Source organism: Trachypithecus francoisi, unplaced genomic scaffold (assembly GCF_009764315.1).
Source record: "Trachypithecus francoisi isolate TF-2019V2 unplaced genomic scaffold, Tfra_2.0 Lachesis_group12, whole genome shotgun sequence".
NCBI classification, from domain to species: domain Eukaryota; kingdom Metazoa; phylum Chordata; class Mammalia; order Primates; family Cercopithecidae; genus Trachypithecus; species Trachypithecus francoisi.
Window position 1 is genome coordinate 62,295,750 of NW_022681457.1, and position 22,714 is coordinate 62,318,463.

Genomic DNA, 22,714 nt, shown 5'->3' on the forward strand with positions numbered 1-22,714 from the left:
ACCTTCGGTTTGGTATAATAGCACCTGTTTCTGTATGATTGTGAAATTTTAGGGTTGGAGACAATTTTAGAAATCAGATCCCACCACTGTACAGTGAAATACTCATGCCCTAAAGCTATCCTCGTTCTATCAACATACATATTCAGCAATGTGCCTGCACCACAGACACTCAGGTCTGTTCAGCTTCATAAAATGAAGTTGGTGTTCATTTTATGTGGTGTTCATTTTGTGCAGGAAAGTGATTTAGTCATTTGTAACAGCACCAATGAAAGTGTGCTAATTGTTGTGTGTGGCATTAATCACTACATTTTCAATTAGTATTTTGTGGGTTTACTTTGCATCATGCAATGACTCACCTTAATTCCACTTTAAACTGAAATAGGGTGAAGATGATGACTACTTGCCTGATAATGTGACCTTTGCACCCAAAGATGTCACACCTGTGGATTTCACACCTAAAGATAATGTGCATGGTCTGGCCTACAAGGGCCTGGATCCCCACCAGGCACTGTTTGGAACTTCGGGAGAACATTTTAATCTTTTCGGTGGTGGCTCTGAGAGAGCTGGCGATCTTGGAGAAATTGGACTGAATAAAGGAAGAAAATTGGGAATTTCAGGCCAGGTAAAATTATTTTCTATTTTATTTTTATTTATTTATTTATTTTTTTTTTTGAGACGGAGTCTCGCTCTGCCGCCCAGGCTGGAGTGCAGTGGCCGGGTCTCAGCTCACTGCAAGCTCCGCCTCCTGGGTTCACGCCATTCTCCTGCCTCAGCCTCCCAAGCAGCTGGGACTACAGGCGCCCGCCATGTCGCCCGGCTAGTTTTTTGTATTTTTTAGTAGAGACGGGGTTTCACCATGTTAGCCAGGATGGTCTCGATCTCCTGACCTCGTGATCCGCCCGTCTCGGCCTCCCAAAGTGCTGGGATTACAGGCTTGAGCCACCGCGCCCGGCCTATTTTCTATTTTATAAAGGGGAGTCATTGATAAATGAGTCTACTTTCTTTTTTCTTTTTAGAAGTTCTTTATTTTCTTTTTTTTCCCCCTAATCCTCAAGTGGAATCAGGTCAAAGGTTCTTTCTTAAAATGTATTTTAAAAATGGTAACTTTGCCACTTACCCTCTTTTTTTTTTTTTTTTGAGACGGAGTCTTGCTCTGTCGCCCAGGCTGGAGTGCAGTGGCGCTATCTCGGCTCACTGCAAACTCCGCCTCCCGGGTTTACACCATTCTCCTGCCTCAGCCTCCCGAGTAGCTGGGACTACAGACGCCCACCACCTCGCCCGGCTAGTTTTTTTTTGTATTTTTTAGTAGTGATGGGGTTTCACCGTGTTAGCTAGGATGGTCTCGATCTCCTGACTTCGTGATCTGTCCATCTCGGCCTCCCAAAGTGCTGGGATTACAGGCTTGAGCCACCGCGCCCGGCCTTTTTTTTTTTTTTTTGAGACAGAGTCTGGCTCTGTCGCCCAGGCTGGAGTGCAGTGGCGCGATCTCCACTCACTGCAAGCTCCGCCCCCCGGGTTCACGCCATTCTCTTGCCTCAGCCTCCCGAGTAGCTGGGACTACAGGCGCCCGCCACCATGCCTGGCTAATTTTTTGTATTTTTAGTAGAGACGGGGTTTCACAGTGTGAGCCAGGATGGTTTCGATCTCCTGACCTCGTGATCCGCCTGTCTCGGCCTCCCAAAGTGCTGGGATTAGAGGCGTGAGCCACTGCGCCCGGCCTTTTTTTTTTTTTTTTGAGACGGAGTTTCGCTCTGTTGCCCAGGCTGAAGTGCAGTGGTCGACATCAGCTTACTGCAACCTCTGTCTCCTGGGTTTAAGTGATTCTCCTGCCTCAGTCTCCCTAAGTAGCTGGGATTATAGGCATGTGCCACCATGCCCAACTAATTTTTGTATTTTTAGTAGAGATGGGGTTTCACCATGTTGGTCAGGCTGGTCTCGAACTCCTGACTTTAGGTGATCTACCTGCCTCAGCCTCCCAAAGTGCTGGGATTACAGGCATGAGCCACTGCGCCTGGCTACCTTTTCTTTTTATAAACGTGGTTTTTTTTTTTTTTCAGTCTTTTAAACAAAAATGCTACTTGTTAGAGGCCCCTTCCCGCAGAGACTAGGAGTTCTTCCAGCGGGCAGTAGAGTAGCAGCAGTCCTTAGACCCTGGCCACCAGCGTTGGCCCAGGCCGCATTGATCAATTGATGAACATTTCTGCCTTTCTCCTCTTGGAAGCCACATTTCCACCACTGCACTGCTGCTTAGCTTTGTTCTCCACTCCTCTTCCTGTGCTGGGACCTGGAGCCGTGGCTGTTGTGGGGACTGGAGGGCAGCGTTAGCACTGGGGACATGGGATTTCACCTTTGGTCATTGTTTTCCAAAAATCTTGTGTGTGTGTTGATCTGGGACTCCCGTTCACTTCTCTCTTGGTGATCTTGAAGTGCTACCATGGTTTCCAGTCACATCCTTAAAGTAGCTTTATCCCTGAAGATCCCAGACATACCCTAACCCCTGTACTCAGTTTGAAACCTTGTTTTTTAAAGGCTTTTGGTGTGGGTGCCCTGGAAGAGGAAGATGATGATATCTATGCCACAGAAACTCTATCCAAGTATGACACTGTTCTGAAGGACGAGGAGCCTGGAGACGGACTCTATGGCTGGACAGCACCCAGGCAGTATAAAAACCAGAAAGGTAATTCGACAGATGCAAACCTAATGGCAGGATCAAGTGTCAGGGTATCAGGAAGGAGGGGCTGCAAGAGTGGTACAGGAGCACCAGCCTCTGTTGTTGATCAAAGACATGATAAGAAACAAAACAAAGAAGTGAGGCCCAGCGTGGGAAGTGAAACAAATGCAGGATTCAGACCTGGCCAAGGCCAAAGCCTGCTGTCAAGGTGGGGCCCAGGTGGGAAGGAGGGAGAGGTCTATAATCAGGGAAAGAGGAATGCCTGGACCAGTGACCAAATGGCTGGTCAGAGCTGGCAGTGGGTCAAAGGGAAGCACCCAGAGTTAGAGGAACTGGGCAGGCGGCCAAAGGAGGCCAACACATGCGGCAGGTTAGAAGGTCAGGCCGGGGGACCAGGAGGCAGGTACACCAACAGCCTGCAGCAAGATGGAGCTGGGCGCCCAGTCCGTCTTCTCCCTTGAGTCTCTAGCTCTGAGGAGGCTCTTGTTGGGATAAGAGGCCGACATCTTTCCACACAACCTTAACGTCATGCTGTGTTGAAATTTCAAGGGATATCAGATCCTGTGGTTCGAAGTCACATTTCAGTTGTTTCCAGAAAAGGTACAGGGCCAGACAGTGTAGAGTCGGTATTAGCAGCATGTGATTTGGAGTCAGTCAGACCTGGGTTTGGATGCCAGCTCTCCACTGCCCAGCTTTGTGACCTTAGGCAAGGCTTATAACCTCTCTGGGCATCGGAGTCCACATTTGTAAAGTGAGGATAAAATCCACTCCAGAGGTGGTTGTGAGGATTAAGTGGCATAACTTAGTGTCTGGCATAGCACCTGCCCCAAAGACTGAAGAAGTGGCACCTACTGTTCTTTGGTTATCATACAGTCATGTGTCACTTGACTGGGATGGTGTGACAGGGAACCCAGGGTTTTACACAGGACACTGGAAGGGCATGTGTACCCAGTGTTAGGAGACTTAACCTCTGGGCGGTCAGTGGGTTATTTCCTTTTTTTTTTCTTTCCATTTTTTTTCTTTTTTTTTCCCCTGAGTCATTTAGCTTCGGAGCCTTCTTCCTTTTGCCTCCCTGTAGTTTCTGATTTCTTTTCCCAAACTATGAATTATTTTTATATACTTAAATGAAGATATATTAGTATATCATAATATACTATTTAATTTAAATACTGTATTATCAATATGCCATTATATATTGTATATGATTTATATTTTATAAATATATCAATACTGTCAGTATATTATGTAACATATATACATTATTACATAATAATGTATAGATATGTTAATTATTATTTATTAAAAATGGGAGAATGAAATTGATAATATCCTGTATCTCTGTAATATAAATGACATTCAATATTATACAACATATTAACATTAATTTATTAATCCTCTAATAATCATATGTAATGACATATACTTAAGTCTGCCTGCTGAGCCACATCTTTCACTTTTCCCTCATGCACCAGCTTTGCCCCCAGCTGATTGGTTCCCACTCCATCCACCGAGCTCCAAGCCTGTCCTTGTCTCCTTGTCCCTCTCTGCTGTGACCTCTCTCCCCCAGCTTCCTCTCTTCCACCCTGCAGGGCCACAACATCTGTAGTTTTGACTGTATGGTTTTCTTTTTTTTTTTTTTTTTTTTGTGACAGAGTGTTGCTCAGCCGCTGAGACTGGAGTGCGGTGGTGCGATCTCGGCTCACTGCAAGCTCCACCTCCCGGGTTCACGCCATTCTCCTGCCTCATCCTCCCGAGTAGCTGGGACTACAGGCGCCCGCCACTACGCCCGGCTAGTTTTTTTTTTTTTTAATTTTTAGTAGAGACAGGGTTTCACCATGTTAGCCAGGATGGTCTCGATCTCCTGACCTCGTGATTCTCCCGTCTTGGCCTCCCAAAGTGCTGGGATTACAAGCGTGAGCCACTGCGCCCGGCCGACTGTATGGTTTTCTATTCAGTGAATCTATCTTTATTTTACCCAGTCTCCACAGCTGATTTTTTACATTTTTAAATTTTTTTTTTTTTTGAGACAGAGTCTCACTCTGTCATCCAGGCTGGAGAGCAGTGGCATGATCTCGGCTCACTGCAACCTTTGCCCTCCGGGTTCAAGTGATTCTCCTGCCTCAGCCTCCTAAGTAGCTGGAATTACAGGTGTGCACCACTACACACAGCTAATTTTTTTTTTTTTTTGATAAGGAGTTTTGTTCTTGTTGCCCAGGCTGGAGTGCAATGGCCTGATCTCAGCTCACCACAACCTCCGCCTCCTGGGTTCAAACGATTCTCCTGCCTCAGCCTCCCAAGTAGCTGGGATTACAGGTGCCTGCCACCACACCCAGCTCATTTTTGTATTTTTAGTAGAGACGGAGTTTCATCATGTTGGCCAGGCTGGTCTTGAACTCCCGACCTTGGGTAATCTGCCCGCCTTGGCCTCCCAGAGTGCCGATGCCCAGATAATTTTTTGTAGCTTTAGTAGACACGGGGATTTCACCATGTTGGTCAGGCTGGTCTTGAACTCCTGACCTCAAGTGATCTGCCTGCCTCAGCCTCCCAAAGTGCTGGAATTACAGGTGTGAGCCACCACAGCTGGCCATGATTGATTTTTAAATTCTCATTTTTTTTCCCATGATCAATAGGGCTATAATGAATATTTTTCTGGTTCTGTCTTTATGCACATTTGTTTATTCAGAATTCTTCAGAATGAACTCATAAACATGAAATTTCTGGGTTTTGAGAGAATGCAAATTCCAAGAATGTGAAATTGAATCCCACATTACCTGAAGGAATTTTAGTAAGTTCTAGAAGCTTAAAAAAAAGCCCAACATGCTGGGTGCGTTGGCTCACGCCTGTAATCCCAGCACTTTGGGAGGCCGAGGCAGGCAGATCACAATATCAGGAGATCCAGACCATCCTGGCCAACATGGTGAAACCTCGTCTCTACTGAAAATACAAAAATTAGCTGGGTGTGGTGGTGGACGCCTGTAATCCTAGCTACTCGGGAGGCTGAGGCACGAGAATCACTTGAATCCGGGAGGCAGAGGTTGCAGTGAGCCAAGATCGTGTCACCGCACTCCAGCCTGGGTGACAGAGCGAGACTCCATCTCAAAAAAAAAAAAAAGGCCGGGCGCGGTGGCTCAAGCTTGTAATCCCAGCACTTTGGGAGGCCGAGACGGGTGGATCACGAGGTCAGGAGATCGAGACCATCCTGGTCTACACGGTGAAACCCCGTCTCTACTAAAAAATACAAAAAACTAGCCGGGCGAGGTGGCTGGTGCCTGTAGTCCCAGCTACTCGGGAGGCTGAGGCAGGAGAATGGCGTAAACCCGGGAGGCGGAGCTTGCAGTGAGCGGAGATCGCGCCACTGCACTCCAGCCTGGGCGACAGAGCTAGACTCCGTCTCAAAAAAAAAAAAAAAAAAAAAGGAAAAAAGCCCAACGTGAGTCAAAGCACAAAGGATGGTTTTGTGGGGAGGGGAGAGATGTGGTGGTGCTGAGTGATCAGTGGCTAAAAGCCTTAGCTCATCTGCACTGCGGTCTGCTCCTGCTTCAGGCCTGAGCTCCTAGCCCATGAAAGAGCTCGTGATTGTCATGTAGAAGGGGCTTTTGAGTGCAGAGAATACAGTTCATTTATATGGATTTTTGGCATAACCAGTACATGCAGGAAAACTTTGAGAATGAAATTAAAGAGATTTTGTTGACGGGGTTGTCTCTATGACCAGGAGACGATCCACCTCCAGGTCAGAGGGCGTTGGTCATTCAGTGTCCTATGTCTGTGATCTTTATGTCTTATTAAAGATTACAGGCTGACCTGGTGGCATGGCCTTTCGTCCCTATTTGGATTGTTGCTAAGGAGATGGCCAGGTAGTCACCCTGCAGTTCTTCACCTAGTTCTACACATGACACACTCACAGTTGTGATTTGGGTTTTTCTCCATACTTGTCCTCTTGGTAGTTTTTCTTGATCTTTTACTCCATGGGGTAGATCCTTTGGTGCCCCTAAGGTACTTTTGCTAAAAGTCACATCAATGTACTTGCCTTGGAGGACCTCAGCCTTGTGACCTGGGTAGCCCGATTTGTTGAGGGCGATGTGGGCTGGGCCCTAGTCACTGAGTCAACAGAGGTGTGGGGCTTTGCTTGCCACTTGTTCTTCCCTTTACTGCTGCTGTTGAGTGATAGCATGTATGACACGTACTATTTACGTTCTTAGAGATAACATAAAATGCTGACATGTTCTGTCTTGTTCTAATCATCTCTACTTCTGGAATTAATCTATGACATCATTTTGTAGAATCAGAGAAAGACCTTCGATACATTGGCAAAATTTTGGATGGATTTTCCTTGGCTTCTAAACCTTTATCTTCTAAGAAAGTAAGAAAAACTTCTTTCTTTTTTTTTTACTGGTTTAGTTCTTAAAATATTTGCTACTATGTGATCTGAGTTCTATTAACAACAGGAAAGATAAGTAAATTTTGTTTTCAAAAAACAACAGCCTGGTTACTAGTGATTGTCTAGAAAAACATTCTACATTAGAAATATCAGGGCCGCCGGGCACGGTGCCTCACGCCTGTAATCCCAGTGCCTTGGGAGGCCAAGGCGGGCGGATCACGAGGTCAGGAGATCGAGACTATCCTGGCTAACACTGTGAAACCCCATCTCTACTAAAAATACAAAAAATTAGCCGGGCGTGGTGGCGGGCGCCTGTAGTCCCAGCTACTCGGGAAGCTGAGGCAGGAGAATGGCGTGAACCTGGGAGGGCAGAGCTTGCAGTGAGCCGAAATCGCACCACTGCACTCCAGCCTGGGCGACAGAGCAAGACTCCATTTCAAAAAAAAAAAAAAAGAAGCATTAAAAAAAAAGAAATATCAGGGCCAGGTGCAGTGGCTCATGCCTGTAATCCCAGCACTTTGGGAGGCCGAGGTGAGGGATCACCTGAGGTCGGGAGTTCAAGACCAGCCTGACCAACATGGAGAAACCTCGTCTCTACTACAAATACAAAATTAGCTGGGCGTGGTGGTGCATGCCTGTAATCCCAGCTACTGGGGAGGCTGAGGCAGAATCACTTGAACCTGGGAGGTAGATGTTGCGGTGAGTCGAGATCGCACCATTGCACTCCAGCCTGGACAACGAACGAATCTCTGTCTCAGAAAAAAAAAAAAAAACAAGTTGGCCAGGTGTGATGGCTCACTCCTGTAATCCCAGCACTTTGGGAGGCCGAGGTTGGTGGATCACCTGAGGTTAGGAGTTTGAGACCACCCTGGCCAATGTGGCAAAACTCCGTCTCTACTAAAAATACAAAAATTAACCAGGCGTGGTGGTGGGCTCCTGTAATTCCAGTTACTCAGGAAGCTGAGGCAGAGAGAATTGCTTGAACCTGGGTGGCAGACGTTGCAGTGAGCCAAGATCGTGCCATTGCACTCCAGCTTGGGGGATAAGAGCAAAAATCCCTATCAACAAAACAAAAAAAGAAAAGAAAAGAAGTATCATTCAGTAGCTACATTGTGATAAATATATCTAATTGTTATTTTTTATTTATTTACTTTTTTTTGAGACAGAGTCTCACTCTGTCACCCAGGCTACAGTGCAGTGGCATAATCTCGGCTCACAGCAACCTTCTGCCTCCCAAGTTCAAGCGATACTCCTGCCTCATCCTCCTGAGTAGCTAGGATTACAGGCGTGCGCCACCACAGCCGGCTAATTTTTGTATTTTTAGTAGAGATGGGGTTTCACTATGTTGGTCAGGCAGGTCTTGAACTCCTGACTTTGTGATCCGCCTGCCTCAGCCTCTCAAAGTGCTGGGATTACAGGCGTGAGCCACCGCGCCCGGCTGCTACTGTTTTAAATTCAAACTTCAACATACATTAGAAACCGTTGGAAGAATGAAATTGCTATGATTCTAGGGGAAATATAGGTTAAGGAAAAATAGAAAACATTCAGAAAGGCGGATAACCCATAGCCCTGGCTCCTCCCCATGCTCTGAAGCTAGCAGGGGCAAGGTTCCCTGGCCTCCTCATCTGGGGCCGGGAGGGAGAGAAGCCGCTTGCAGGTGGGTGAAGTTGGAGGAGAGCTCTGCGTGCCTTTGCAGATAGCTTTGTTTTTGTGAGATGCTGTCACAGCCACATGTGAAGCTCTTAGGCCACATGGCGCTCTTCCTGTAACCACCAAAGTCTCATGCTCACAGGCACACTCAGGAGGGAGTTGGGGTGCTGGCCAGCCCAGGAGGGGCACCTGGCCATCTGCCTTGTCAGCATTCCTGTTTTAGATTGTTTCACGCTTTGATCAGCTTTTTGTTTTTTTATTCAGCAAACATTTGTTCAGTACCTCTAAGGCTTGGCCTGTGCTTGTCTGGGACACAGGAGGCCAGGGGACAGCTTTGATTTGCTTCATTGTGATAGTTCATGTGTTGTGATAGCCAGCAGAATAGAATATATCTAGAAAAGTGTTGGGCACACAGTAAGCTGCTATTATCACCAGAAATGTCAAATGACATTAAAGGAAAATGCAGGTATTTTACATGTATGAAAAGGAAGCATAAGGCTGGGCACGGTGGCTCACACCTATAATCCCAACACTTTGGGAGGCTGAGGCGGACAGATCACTTGAGGTCAGGAGTTCAAGACAACCTGGCCAACACTGCGAAACGCCAACTGTACTAAAAATATAAAAATTAACCAGGAGTGGTGGTACATGTCTATAAACCCAGTCTTCGGGAGGCTGAGGCAGGAGAATCACTTGAGCCTGGAAGGTGGAGGTTGCAGTGAGCCAAGATCGTGCCACTGCACTCCCGCCTGGGTGACAGCGAGACTTCGTCTCAAAAAAAAAAAAAAAAGAAAAGGAAGCATAGTTTAAAAATGATGGAGAAGCACTCACTGGACCTTAGGATAAATAGGCCAGCCTGGCCCCAGGTAGCTCCTATCCAACAAAGTAGCAGATACACAAATAGAGAGTCGTGGGCAAAGATCCTTAAGTGGAGAGACACAGTCCTGGGGGTTCCTGGCGGTTCGCTGGAGTAGGGCTTTGGGCAGGAACATTTTAGAGGCGGGCTGCTGTGTTCATCTAGCCTTTCATACACAGATCTAGATGGTTCTCTAGATCTGAGTCTAGAGGCCAAACAGAACAATGATTTGGCAGACAGAGAGAGAGAAATACTTTCAATCCAAGGCTGGGCGTGGTGGCTTACGCCTGTAATCCTAGTACTTTGGGAGGCCATAGCAGGCGGATTGCTAGAGTCCAGGAGTTCGAGACCAGCCTGGGCAACATGGCGAAACCCCATCTCTACAAAAAACTTACAAAACAAAATTAGTCGGGTGTGGTGGTACGTGCCTGTAGTCCTAGCCTCTTGGGGGCCTGAGGTGGGAGGATTGCTTGAGCCTGGAAGGTCAAGGCTGCAATGAGCCATGATTGGCCGTTGCACTCCAGCCTGGGTGACAGAGTGAGACCCTGTCTCAAAAAAAAAAAAAAAGAAATACTTTGAATCCCATGGAGGATATAGAGAAGTTGTGGACACACTCCTCCTTTCTGCCATACTCCTCTGGGTTTTTGTGTGGTGGTAACATGAGAGTGTTTTCTGGCTCATTTGGGCGTGTGTCTCCAGAAGGTGACAAGGCTAAGATAATAAAAAAACAGGATTTCTTTTTTTTTTTTTTTTTTTTTTTTTGAGACAGAGTCTCGCTCTGTCGCCCGGGCTGGAGTGCAGTGGCCGGCTCTCAGCTCACTGCAAGCTCCGCCTCCCGGGTTCACGCCATTCTCCTGCCTCAGCCTCCCCAGTAGCTGGGACCACAGGCGCCCGCCACCTCGCCCGGCTAATTTTTTGTATTTTTAGTAGAGACGGGGTTTCACCATGTTAGCCAGGATGGTCTCAATCTCCTGACCTCGTGATCCGCCCGTCTCGGCCTCCCAAAGTGCTGGGATTACAGGCTTGAGCCACCGCGCCCGGCCAAAAACAGGATTTCTTGACAATGATAACACCACTGTTTCATGGACTTTCATTGTGCCAAGGGCTCGAGCCAGGCTCTGCACCTTAACAACCACCTGGGGAGTTTGGGGAACTCCAGTTATAGCACACTCTCCAGGGTGGGGCACAGCATCAGTATAGTTACAGCTCCTCAGGCGAGTCCAGCGTGCACCTGAGCCTGAGAGCCAGAGGAGACAGGGGCTGGGAGAGAGGGGTCACTGCTTTCAGCTACAGGGTTACTTCATCATGGACTTGAGCTTTCACATAGCTTAAAAATCTAGAGAACGTTTCAGTGTGAATTTGGGGGGAAAATAGTAAAGAAAAATCTAGATAATAGCTTAAATAACAAATACATGTGGGTTTGTTAGACCAAGAGCAACGGAGACCATTTAATGCAGTTATTTAACAATATCTAGTACTTTCCTTTACCTTGTCTGCTGTGCCATCGTTCATGCCTGTCAGTATTAAAAATCCCCAAATTTCCCAAATAGATTTTCATTTCACTTTTGTCAACTAAATTTAAATTCCTGTCTCCACTGCCCTCCTACGTCCTGGGCCAGGTCCTCTTGGCTCTACTCACATTATTCATAGTAATATCTTGGATGAAAAAATAGGCCAGGCCTGGTAGTTCATGCCTGTAATCCCAGCACATTGGGAGGCTGAGGTGGGTGGATCATTTGAGGTCAGGAGTTCGAGACCAGCCTGGCCAACATGGTGAAACTCCGTCTCTACTAAAAATACAAAAATTAGCCAGGCATGGTGATGCGTGCCTGTAGTTCCTGCCACTCGGGAGGCTGAGGCAGGAGAATTGCATATGCAGTAGGTGGAGGTTGCAGTGAGCTGTGATTGCACCACTGCACTCCAGCCTGGGTGACAGACCAAGACTCTGTCTCAAAAAAAAAAAAAAAGAAAAAAGAAGGCCTGAAGCTTCAATTTGCAACTGAAACATAACTAGAAAAAAGAATTCTGAATTTAAAAATAACTACAGTTATTATTATTAATTATTATTTTTGAGATGGAGTCTCACTCTGTCACTGAGGCTGGAGTGCAGTGTTACAATCTCGGCTCACTGCAACCTCTGCTTCCCAGGCTCAAACAATTCTCCTGCATCAGCCTTCCAAGTAGCTGGGATTACAGGCATCCACCACCACGTCTGGATAATTTTTGTATTTTTAGTAGAGATAGGGTTTCACCATGTTGGCCAGGCTGGTCTTGAACTCCTGATCTCAGGTGATCCACCCGCCTTGGTCTCCCAACATTCTGGGATTACAGGCGTGATCCAGTGTGCTCCGCCCCGACTATTATTTTTTAAATTTTTTTTTCAGTTTTATAGAGATGGGGTCTCATTCTGTTGCCCAGGCTCGTCAGGAACTCCCGGGCTCAAGCAGTCCTCCCATCTTGGCCTCCCAAAGTGCTGGGATTATAGGTGTGAGCCACTGCGCCCAGCCATTATTTTTCTTTCATGCTTTGAATGATACTTTTCTAAATTTTCCGATGTACAGTGGGCCAGCCCTGCCTGTAAGCCCTGACATTTATGATCTATTGTCATCTTTATTGTTCTTATCCTATGAAACAGGCACATTAGCTTCTTTCTATAGAAATGGGTAAGAGGATATTCGAAATGCCTGACCACTGGAACACGGTGGCTCTTGTGACCCTCTGGTCCAGAGGGGATGCTGGCTGGACCTCTGGCCAACCTGTTCTTGGGCTACCTGCCTGCTGAGTGTTAACCCGGGAAGGGGCGAGGTTAACAAGGCTCAGAGGTAGCAGTTTTTCCTGATTAAATCAAGCATGATCTTGCAGCCTGTATTTTCTGGGTTTTGTCTTGTTTTGTTAAGATCTATCCACCTCCAGAGTTGCCAAGAGACTATCGACCAGTGCATTATTTCAGACCCATGGTGGCCACCACCTCCGAGAACTCACACTTATTGCAGGTGTTATCAGAGTCAGCTGGAAAGGCAACACCTGACCCAGGGACACACAGTAAGCACCAACTGAATGCCTCCAAACGGGCAGAGTTGCTTGGAGAGACGCCTATTCAAGGTATGTGCCATGGAAAAGACTGAAATCATTACATTTCACATAACTTGAGTTATCAAAATAAAAATGGAAAGTTGTTTTCCCACTGAAGTTTTTTATGTTAATTTGTATTCCCAAACTGTGGAAATAACACTATTTATTGTAAATGGCATACGTAATAGTGTGCATAGCTTTTACTTCTTTTTTTAAGTTTTATTATTAAACTTATTTATTTTGAGATAATGTCTGGGTTTGTCACCCAGGCTGAAGGCAGTGATAACTCTCTATAACCTGGAACTCCTGGGTTCAAGTGATCCTCCCACCTCAGACTCCTGTGTTGCTGGGACTATAGGCATGCACCACCACCACACCTGGCACATTAAAAAAAAATTTTTTTTAATGGAGATGAGGGTCTCACTATGTTGCCCAGGCTGGTCTGGAACTTCTGGTTTCCGAGAGTGCTGGGATTACAGGTGTGAGCCTCTGCGCCCAGCCAAGGCTTGTTTTTCCACCTTCAGTTTGGTTGATGTCATTCAAATCACTTTTATTGTAAGCTCAGCTGTTTTCAGACTTGTGATAATTATCAGGGAATGTGGTTAAGGTGCCTTCCCCTTCTCTGCACAGCCTGGGAGAGTATGTTTTCTTCCTCTTGGGGATCGCGTTGTGTAACTCTTCTCTGGAAACTCTGACAGGGATGAATGCGTCTGAAAGTCTGGAAAGACATGGAGAATCCCCTGCAGGTGCAGCAGAAAAGACCCACCATGAGAGGTGGACTTGGACTGTTAGGGGCTCGGGCCTCACTGCCATGGGGAATCCAGTAGGTGTCTCCTATAATAGGCAAACAGAACCCTTGGTTCCCCACCCCCCCATCACACACTGCGCTTCCTCATCTAAGTCTTTTCATCTCAGGAAATGGTGCCACTGTGATCCACTGCTCAGACCGGAATGTTGGAGGCCTAATTCTTAGCTCCTCTCTTTCTGATCTTCCCCCGCCCTCCCTGGCCCTCCCCGGCCCTCAGTGAGCCCTCTCAGCTCTACCCACAATGTGTCAGGGTTCCGTCCACTACTCATCTGCATTTCCGTGACCTCCTGGGTCTGAGCCCCGCCCCTCCACCTGGACCGTTGCAGCAGCCTCCTTGATGGTCTCCTTGTTTCTGTCCATTCCCTCTGCAGTCTGTTCCCCTCACCAGCAGTTGGATGAGGCCAACTATACCAGCCAGCACCTCCCCCACCTACAGAAACATCCAGGCTCCCCATGAGGCCCTGTGCAGTGACCCCCGCCCGCCTTTCAGGCTGCATCATCCACCACCTTCCCTTACCCTCCCACAGTGTAGCTTCCTCCTCCTTTCCTCCTGTGAACACGCCATCACCCATGACACTGCCTAAGGGCCTTTGTGTTTGCTGCTTCTCCCTCTCTGTTCTTCCCTCATATTTTTGTGAATCTGGCCTTTTTTCTCTTTTTTTAGCTTAGGACTTATCTCGAATGTTGTCTTCTTCCAGCCTTCCCTGACCACCATATAAGCTGGTTATCTGCCTGCCCCCTCTACCAGCCCGCTCACGCAAGCCCCTCCTCAGTCACGTTGCCCTGTTTTTTTCATAGCCCTCCTCTATGGAGGGCCGGCGTGTTGCTCCTTGGCTTCTTTCCTGTCTCCACTGCCCTCTGAGCTCCTGGGCCAGGTCCTGGCGTGGAGTTGGCACCCATGAGTGTTTGTGCCATTAGTGAGGGCTTGCTAGGGAGCTGCGCTTGGAACCAGGGCTAGTGGTGGTGGACTGCAGGTCTGGAGCCGGGAATGTCAGGTTTCGCATCCTGGGACCACTCACGTGCCCTGTAAATGTGCATGTGTTAACTTCCATTTTTGCTGACTATAAAACATGAATCTTGGCCTTGCTCAGTGGCTCATTCCTGTAGTCCCAGAACTTTGGGAGGCCAAGGTGGGATGATCTCTTGAGTCCAGGAGTTGAGACCAGCTTGAGAAACATGGTGAAATCCTGTCTCTACAAAAATTATAAAAAGTAGCTGGGCATGGTGGTGTGTGCCTGTGGTCCCAGCTACTCAGGAGGCTGACGTGGGAGGATCACTTGAGCCCGAGAGGCGTAGGTTGCAGTGAGCCATGATCGTACCACTGTACTCCAGTCCAGGTGACAGAGCGAGACCATGTCTCCAAAAAAACATAGGATTCGGCCAGGTGTGGTGGCTCACGCCTGTAATCCCAGCACTTTGGGAGGCCGAGGCGGGTGGATCACCTGAGGTCAGGAGTTCGAGACCAGCCTGGCCAAGATGATGAAACCCTGTCTGTACTAAAAATACAAAAAATTCGCCGGGCATTGTGGCACGTGCCCATAGTCCCAGCTACTCGGGGGGCTGAGACAGGAGAATCGCTTGAACCTGGGAAGTTGCAGTGAGCTGAGATGGTGCCACTGCACTCCAGGCTGGGCAGTAGAGCCAGACTCCGTCTAAAAAAAAAAGAAAAACAAAGAAGCTCATTTTTCACTGTCTAGTCCACAAAGATATATGAACATAAATGAAACACTAAATGTAAAATACTCATCCCCAATTATGTAAATTTGTGATATTGAAATGTATGTACAGAGAAATGAAAATGTGGTTGTTTTATGACTTTTTCATCACTTCTAATTACTGTCTTTATTTAGGTTCAGCTACTTCAGTGTTAGAATTTCTGTCCCAAAAAGATAAAGAGAGAATCAAAGAAATGAAGCAGGCAACTGACCTGAAAGCAGCTCAGCTCAAGGCCAGGAGTCTGGCCCAGAACGCCCAGAGCAGCAGAGCCCAGCCCTCCCCTGCAGCGGCTGCTGGGCACTGCTCTTGGCATGTGGCATTAGGTGGTGGGACGGCCACCCTAAAAGCCAGCAACTTCAAGCCTTTCGCCAAAGATCCGGAAAAGCAAAAGCGATACGAAGAGTTCTTAGTACACATGAAACAGGGTCAGAAAGGTGGGTGCTGGGCCTGGGTCTCCCACATCTCGGCCAGGGCGGGATCACGTTCTCACTGTTCTCATCCTAGACTCATATTTACAGTTGAGGTATCCCGTTCTGTCAGTGTTTTTGCTTTATCCTGCTGCAAATAGTGCAAAGGCTCTTGACCTCAGAAAGCGAGAACAGTTAGCTTATGTTCCTCCGTATCTCAGGCCAAAGCTAGCTGTTTAAGTAGAGAATACAACTGGCGGTGGTCGGTGCTTACAGGCCGTTTGGTGTTTGCAAGTGCTTGACTGCTACAAGCATTGCATTTCACATTTCATATCAACATCATCTTCCACCTTATCCAAAGATCCTGACCATCCACTCCTGACTCATAGTCTTAAATTCGACTTAAAACAATAGTTAGCTATTGAACCGTTACAGAGAAGAAACAATCACTTTGTGATCTTTGAAGTAAATATGGCAAGAATGAGGAGAGGGGTTGCTGTTGTATGCAGTAGTCCTCGTGAGAGGTTATCAGTAAATTACAGGGTTATTTTTTTAAAATAGATCTTTGTGGAATGTAAAGTCTATTTACTGTGCCTTAACTCTGTACTAAGAACCTACATCACTAATGTTCATTTGCTTTAAAAAAAAAAAAAGGTGGGCTGGGCGCGGTGGCTCATGCCTGTAATCTCAGCACTTTGGGAGGCTGAGACGGGCAGATCATGAGGTCAGGAGATCGAGACCATCCTGGGTAACACGGTGAAACCCCGTCTCTACTAAAAATAACAAAAACTAGCCGGGCGTGGTGGCGGGCACCTGTAGTCCCAGCTACTCCGGAGGCTGAGGCGGGAGAATGGTGTGAACCTGGGAGGCAGAGCTTGTAGTGAGCAGAGATCGTGTCACCGCACTCCAGCCTGGGCGACAGAGCAAGACTCTGTCTCAAAAAAAAAAAAAAAAGGTTCGTGAAAGAGTGTTTTTCTGCCAAAACGTCAGGATGTAGCTGGGGTCAACTTATCACTGTCTGGGAGTGGTGACAGGTTCCTTAATGCTAAAGATTTAACCAAGCATTAGTCTCCCACATAGCTTTCTCTGTTATGTTTGGTAGACAGAATTCAATAAAAGCATCATTTTGGCTGGGGATGGTGGCTCATGCCTGTAATCCCAGTACTTTGGGAGGCTGAGATAGGAGGCTTGCTGGAGGCTAGGAGTTCAAGACCAGCCTGGGCAACATAGTGAGATCCTGCCTCTACAAAAAAAAAATAAAAAAAAAAAAATATATATATATATATATATATATATTTTATATATATATAAAAATATATATATATATTTTTTAAAATAAAAATAATAATAATATTTTTTTTTTTGAATGGAGTCTTGCTCTGTTGCCCAGGCTGGAGTGCAGTGGCAGGATCTTGGCTCACTGCAATCTCAGCTCACTGCAACCTCCACCTCCCGGGTTCAAGTGATTATCCTGCCTCAGCCTCCCGAGCAGCTGGGATTATAGGCGTGCACCACCATGCCCAGCTAATTTTTGTAGTTTTAGTAGAGATGGGGTTTCACCATGTTGGTCAGGCTGGTCTCGAGTTCCTGACCTTAAGTGACCCACCCGTCTTGGCCTCCCAAAGTGCTGGGATTACAGGTATGAACCACTGCGCCTGGCCTAATTTTTTTTTAAAAAAGCACAATTTTGAAGGAAAGAGCAATATTACCTGCCAAATACCTCGCCATTCCCATAGTCATAAAAATAAGAATAAGGACTTAGGAAATATACAGTGGTGCCCAGCAGATGTTCTCTTGTAAGCCCCATGTTTTTCTGAGAAGTGAAGACGCTTCTTGTTCTCTGCCCCGCAGATGCTCTGGAACGCTGTCTGGACCCCAGCATGACAGAGTGGGAGCGAGGCCGGGAGCGAGATGAGTTTGCCCGGGCGGCCCTGCTGTACACGTCTTCCCATTCGACCTTGTCCTCCAGGTTCACTCATGCCAAGGAGGAGGATGATTCAGATCAGATTGAAGTCCCTCGAGACCAAGAGGTCTGTTGTCATCATGTCCCTTACCTGGTGAACTTTAATATTAAAGCACTGCCTAGCCAAAATTGTTTTTTCTTTTTTTTTGAGACGAAGTCTCTCTCTGTCGCCCAGGCTGGAGTGCAGTGGTGCGATCTCAGCTCACTACAGCCTCCGCCTCCTGGGTTCAAGTGATTCTCCTGCCTCAGCTTCCCAAGTAGGTGGGATTACAGGCGCTCACCACCACACCCATCTAATTTTTGTATTTTTAGTAGAGATGGGGTTTCGCCATGTTGGCTTGGCTGGTCTCGAACTCCTGACCTCAGGTGATCCGCCTACCTGGGCCTCCCAAAGTGCTGGGATTATAAGGATGAGCCACCATACCCAGCTGAGCCAAATATTTTTAATCCCTCAGTGAGAAGATCAAAATATACATGGTATAGGAGAATAAGAAACCATTTTATGCCTAGTTTCCAATGTACTGGGCAAAAATGTTATAGCACAAACTTTTTTCACATTTCTAGAAGATTGCTTGAAAATTTTAAATGGGAGATCAGTCAGGTCAATGGTGCAACCACTTGATGAAACAAAATGCATGTCTTTTCCCAGAATGATGTTGGGGATAAGCAGTCGGCCGTGAAGATGAAGATGTTTGGGAAGCTCACCCGAGACACGTTTGAGTGGCACCCTGACAAGCTGCTATGTAAGAGATTTAATGTCCCCGACCCTTATCCAGAGTAAGTTGGATAAACCTTTACAACAGTACAAAATGTATTCTTGAGATTAAAGCTGATTTTCCCCTTACATACTCATATAAATTCTTGTTTTTTCTTCGTGAACTTATTTGTATATCCCTGGGTATTACAAATCTACACATTTTGTAGATTTGCTTTGATAAATTACTTCTATAATTTGTTACTAAAACGAAATCCGGATAGCAAACTTTATTCCCTATTGAAGCTATGAAACTCAGATATGTCAAGTTACAAAAGCATTATGTCTCTCTCATTTGCCACCTTCTTAATGCTGCTCATGTGGTTTACATTTACAATGTTACTTATGTTTTTAAATTATCATTATAAAAGTTAAACACTTTCTTATTTGATTAATAACACTTCCAGAGGTGGGGTGTGATGGTGCACACTTGTAATCCTAGCTTGGGAGGCCAAGGCAGGAGGATCGCTTGAGCCCAGGATTTCAAGGCCAGCCTGAGTAACATAGTAAGACCCCATCTCTAAAAAATCAAGCAAACAGAACACTTCAAGATAGTCGACTGGGTGCAATGGCTTACATCTATAATCCCTGTACTTTGGAAGACTGAGGCGGGCAGATCACTTGAGGTCAGGAGTTTGAGACCAGCCTGGCCAACATGGTGAAACCCCATCTCTATTAAAAATACAAAAAATTAGCTGGGAGTAGTGGTGTGCGCCTGTAGTCCCAGCTATTTGGGAGGCTGAGGCAGGAGAAATGCTTGAACCTGGGAGGCGGAGGTTGCAGTGAGCCAAGATTGTGCCATTGCACTCTAGCCTGGGTGACAAAGCGAGACTCAGACTGTCAGAAACTTTAGGTATATTTTTATCAGTGGAACTTTTCCTTAATGGAAATCCATTTTCAAAGTTAAATTCTTGCCTTTATCATAATAAGGAAAAACTCATGGGACCTAAAGTCAGTCACCCAGATTCTCGAACTGCTTTGAGAAGTGAAAGCATCTTAGGGGACTTTTTTTTTTTGAGACAGAGTCTCGCTCTGTCGCCCAGGCTGGAGTGCAGTGGCTGGATCTCAGCTCACTGCAAGCTCTGCCTCCTGGGTTTACGCCATTCTCCTGCCTCAGCCTCCCAAGTAGCTGGGACTACAGGCGCCCGCCACCTTGCCTGGCTAGTTTTTTGTATTTTTTAGTAGAGACGGGGTTTCACCGTGTTAGCCAGGATGGTCTGGATCTCCTGACCTCGTGATCTGCCCGTCTCGGCCTCCCAAAGTACTGGGATTATAGGCTTGAGCCACCGCGCCCGGCCAGGGGACTTTTTTGTTTGTTTGTTTGTTTGTTTTTTGAGACGGAGTCTTGCACTGTCACCCAGGCTGAAGTGCAGTGGCGTGATCTCCGCTCACTGCAGCCTCCGCCTCCCGGGTTCATGCCATTGTCCTGCCTCAACCTCCCAAGTAGCTGGGACTACAGGCGCCCGCCACCGTGCCTGGCTAATTTTTTGTATTTTTAGTAGAGATGGGGTTTCACCATGTTAGCCGGGATGGTCTTGATCTCCTGGCCTCCCAAAGTGCTGGGATTACAGGCGTGAGCCACCGTGCCTGGCCCTTAGGGGACTTTTTAGTCATGCAGAAGAGGTGGAAAACTTGAGACGGAAAGTTTTTCAGGAGGTGGATTTTGTCCTAGTGGTTGTTATTAAAATGATTCTTTTTCAATTCCCAGTTCAACTTTAGTTGGCTTACCAAGAGTGAAGCGTGACAAGTACTCAGTCTTCAACTTTCTGACACTCCCAGAGACAGCTTCCTTGCCCACCACCCAAGCACCAAGTGAAAAAGTATCACAGCACCGAGGTCCCGACAGTGAGTAGGGTCTCCTCGGGGTCTCTGATTGGCCAGGGCCTCAACCCCTCGCCTGTAGGAAGACAGAATTAAAGGGTAGTTTAGTCCTAACGATATGAATGGTGCATATTCTCCCTCTGTTGAGGGAATTCCTCTTATTAATAACTTAGCTCATGTTGTAATGGTCCAGATGTTCATACTCCTTGGGGTTGGGGCTCTGTCTCTGCCTCTGCCGCCTACCTCCCCAACACCCCCCGCATGGTGCCAGGCCCTGTAGTAGGCACGCTGACATTCTGAGCGAATGAAAGAGCAGTGGTGAAGAACTTGCCTTTTCCTTGCTAATGCTGGAGTTATGTCCTACCTTTCAGAATCAAGAAAACCATCCAGATGGGATACCTCTAAACAGGAAAAGAAAGAAGATTCCGTTAGTGAATTTTTAAGTTTGGCTAGATCAAAAGCCGGGCCACCTAAACAAGAGTCCAGCCCCTTAGTAAACAAAGAGGAAGAGCGTGCACCAGAATCATCCACAAATCAGGTATTTGGGGCTTCCAGATTCTCTTTGCCACGCTGAGTGTGGCCTTTGCTTTTGTTTTTGGTGAAAATTTCTCCTTGTGACTCACCAGCAGAGGCAGCCAACTATTGATCCATTTCCCCTTAAAGGCCATGTGGCTTGTTTCTAACTTTTGGCTATAACAAATAAAGCTGCTGGGAGCATTCATGTGCAGGTTTTTGTGTGAATATAAGTTTTCATTTCTCTAGAGTACAAACCTAGTAGTGGGAATCCTAGAAAATATGTACATGTATATTTAACTTTATAAGAAGCTGCCAGACTGTGTTCCAAACTTATTTTTGCCTTATGTATTTTGAAGTGCACATTTAGGATTGCTATTTCTCTCTCTCTTTTTTTTTTTTTTGAAATGGAGTCTTGGTCTGTCACCCAGGCTGGAGTGCAGTGGCATGATTTCAGCTCACTGCAAGCTCTGCCTCCCCTCCCGGGTTCAACTGATTCTCCTGCCTCAGCCTCCCAAGTAGATGGGACTACAGGTGTGCACCACCATTCCTGGCTAATTTGTGTATGTTTGATAGAGATGGGGTTTCACCATGTTGGCCAGGCTGGTCTCAAACTAGGATTGCTCTTTCTTGGTGGGCAACATAGTGAGAGCCCATCTTTACAAAAAATTAAAAACTAAACTAAAAAATTAAAAAACTAGTTGGGTGTGGTGGCATGCACCTGTGGTCCCAGCTACTCAAGTGGCTGGGGTGGGAGGATCACTTGAGCCCAGGAGGTCAACACTGCAGTGAGCTATGGTCTCACCATTGCTCTCCAGCCTGGGTGACAGAGTGAGACCCTGGCTCAAAAAAACCCCAAAACAAATTATTATTCATCTGTACATAATGAAGTGAATTGACCCTTTTTTTCTCCTAGCTGCTTCCAAGATTTTTACTTGGTCTTTGGATTTTAGCGGTTGTATTATGATGTATCTGGGTGTGAATTCTTTTGAGTTTATTTTGTTTGGGGTTTGCTAAGTTGCCTGAATCTGAGTTTGGAAATAGAACAGAGGCACGGTGCTCTACTGCATTTTTGGGGATCCTTTGCACTTCTCATTAATGACCAGTCCATGAGAGATTTCAGCTGCTTTGACCTCATCAGCACATTCTACAGTTGTTGACTCAGAAACACCACAAAAAAAAAAGCTATGTGAGTGATCACTGTTTAGTTGGGTGGTGTGTGGCTATGGATACCCATGTACATGAGCATGAACATAAATATGTGTGTCTGGGAGTGTATTCTAGAATGTCTCCTCCCTTTCACCCTTGCCTCTGTATCCCTGAGTCTTTATTTCACTGTCAATATAGACAGTCAACAAAGGTGTGGACGCACAGGCTGAAGGAGAAGGGAGCCGCCCATCCATGGACTTATTCAGGGCCATCTTTGCCAGCTCCTCAGATGAAAAGTCCTCATCCTCCGAGGATGAGCAAGGCGACAGCGAGGACGATCAGGCAGGCTCTGGGGAGGCCAACTTCCAAAGCTCCCAAGACACTGACTTGGGGGAAACATCATCCATGGCTCACGGTATGTCAGTATTTCAGACTCGAGGATCTAAAGAAGAAGACAGGCCGGGCGCGGTGGCTCACGCCTGTAATCCCAGCACTTTGGGAGGCCGAGACGGGCGGATCACGAGGTCAGGAGATCAAGACCATCCTGGTCTACACGGTGAAACCCCATCTCTACTAAAAAATACAAAAAAAAACTAGCCGGGCGTGATGGCGGGCGCCTGTAGTCCCAGCTACTCGGGAGGCTGAGGCAGGAGAATGGCGTGAACCCGGGAGGCGGAGCTTGCAGTGAGCCGAGATCGCGCCACTGCACTCACTCCAGCCTGGGCGGCAGAGCGAGACTCCGTCTCAAAAAAAAAAAGAAGAAGAAGACAATGACTCTGCGACACAGTCTTAAACCCAGATGATTAGCAATCAGTGATATGTAATCTTTTATATAAATATAATTTTTTTTTTTTTTGAAACAGGGTCTTGCTCTGTCCCCAGGGTGGAGTGCAGTGGTGCAGTCTTTGGCTCACTGAGGCCTCTACCTCCTGGGCTCAAGCAGTCCTCCCACTTCA

General features: G+C 46.9%; 1 protein-coding gene across 1 annotated transcript in view; it reads left to right on the forward strand.

The window, feature by feature from the left end:
• The window catches only part of GPATCH1 (G-patch domain containing 1), a 53,855-nt gene that overhangs the window by 17,675 nt on the left and 13,466 nt on the right, over nt 1-22,714 (forward strand). Inside the window, exons 7-16 of the mRNA XM_033225617.1 lie at nt 383-622; nt 2,530-2,677; nt 6,952-7,031; nt 12,453-12,657; nt 15,286-15,585; nt 17,410-17,588; nt 18,171-18,298; nt 19,984-20,120; nt 20,468-20,634; nt 21,957-22,173. Coding sequence (XP_033081508.1) covers nt 383-622; nt 2,530-2,677; nt 6,952-7,031; nt 12,453-12,657; nt 15,286-15,585; nt 17,410-17,588; nt 18,171-18,298; nt 19,984-20,120; nt 20,468-20,634; nt 21,957-22,173 — 1,801 coding nt within the window. The remainder of the gene's footprint in view (nt 1-382; nt 623-2,529; nt 2,678-6,951; nt 7,032-12,452; nt 12,658-15,285; nt 15,586-17,409; nt 17,589-18,170; nt 18,299-19,983; nt 20,121-20,467; nt 20,635-21,956; nt 22,174-22,714) is intronic.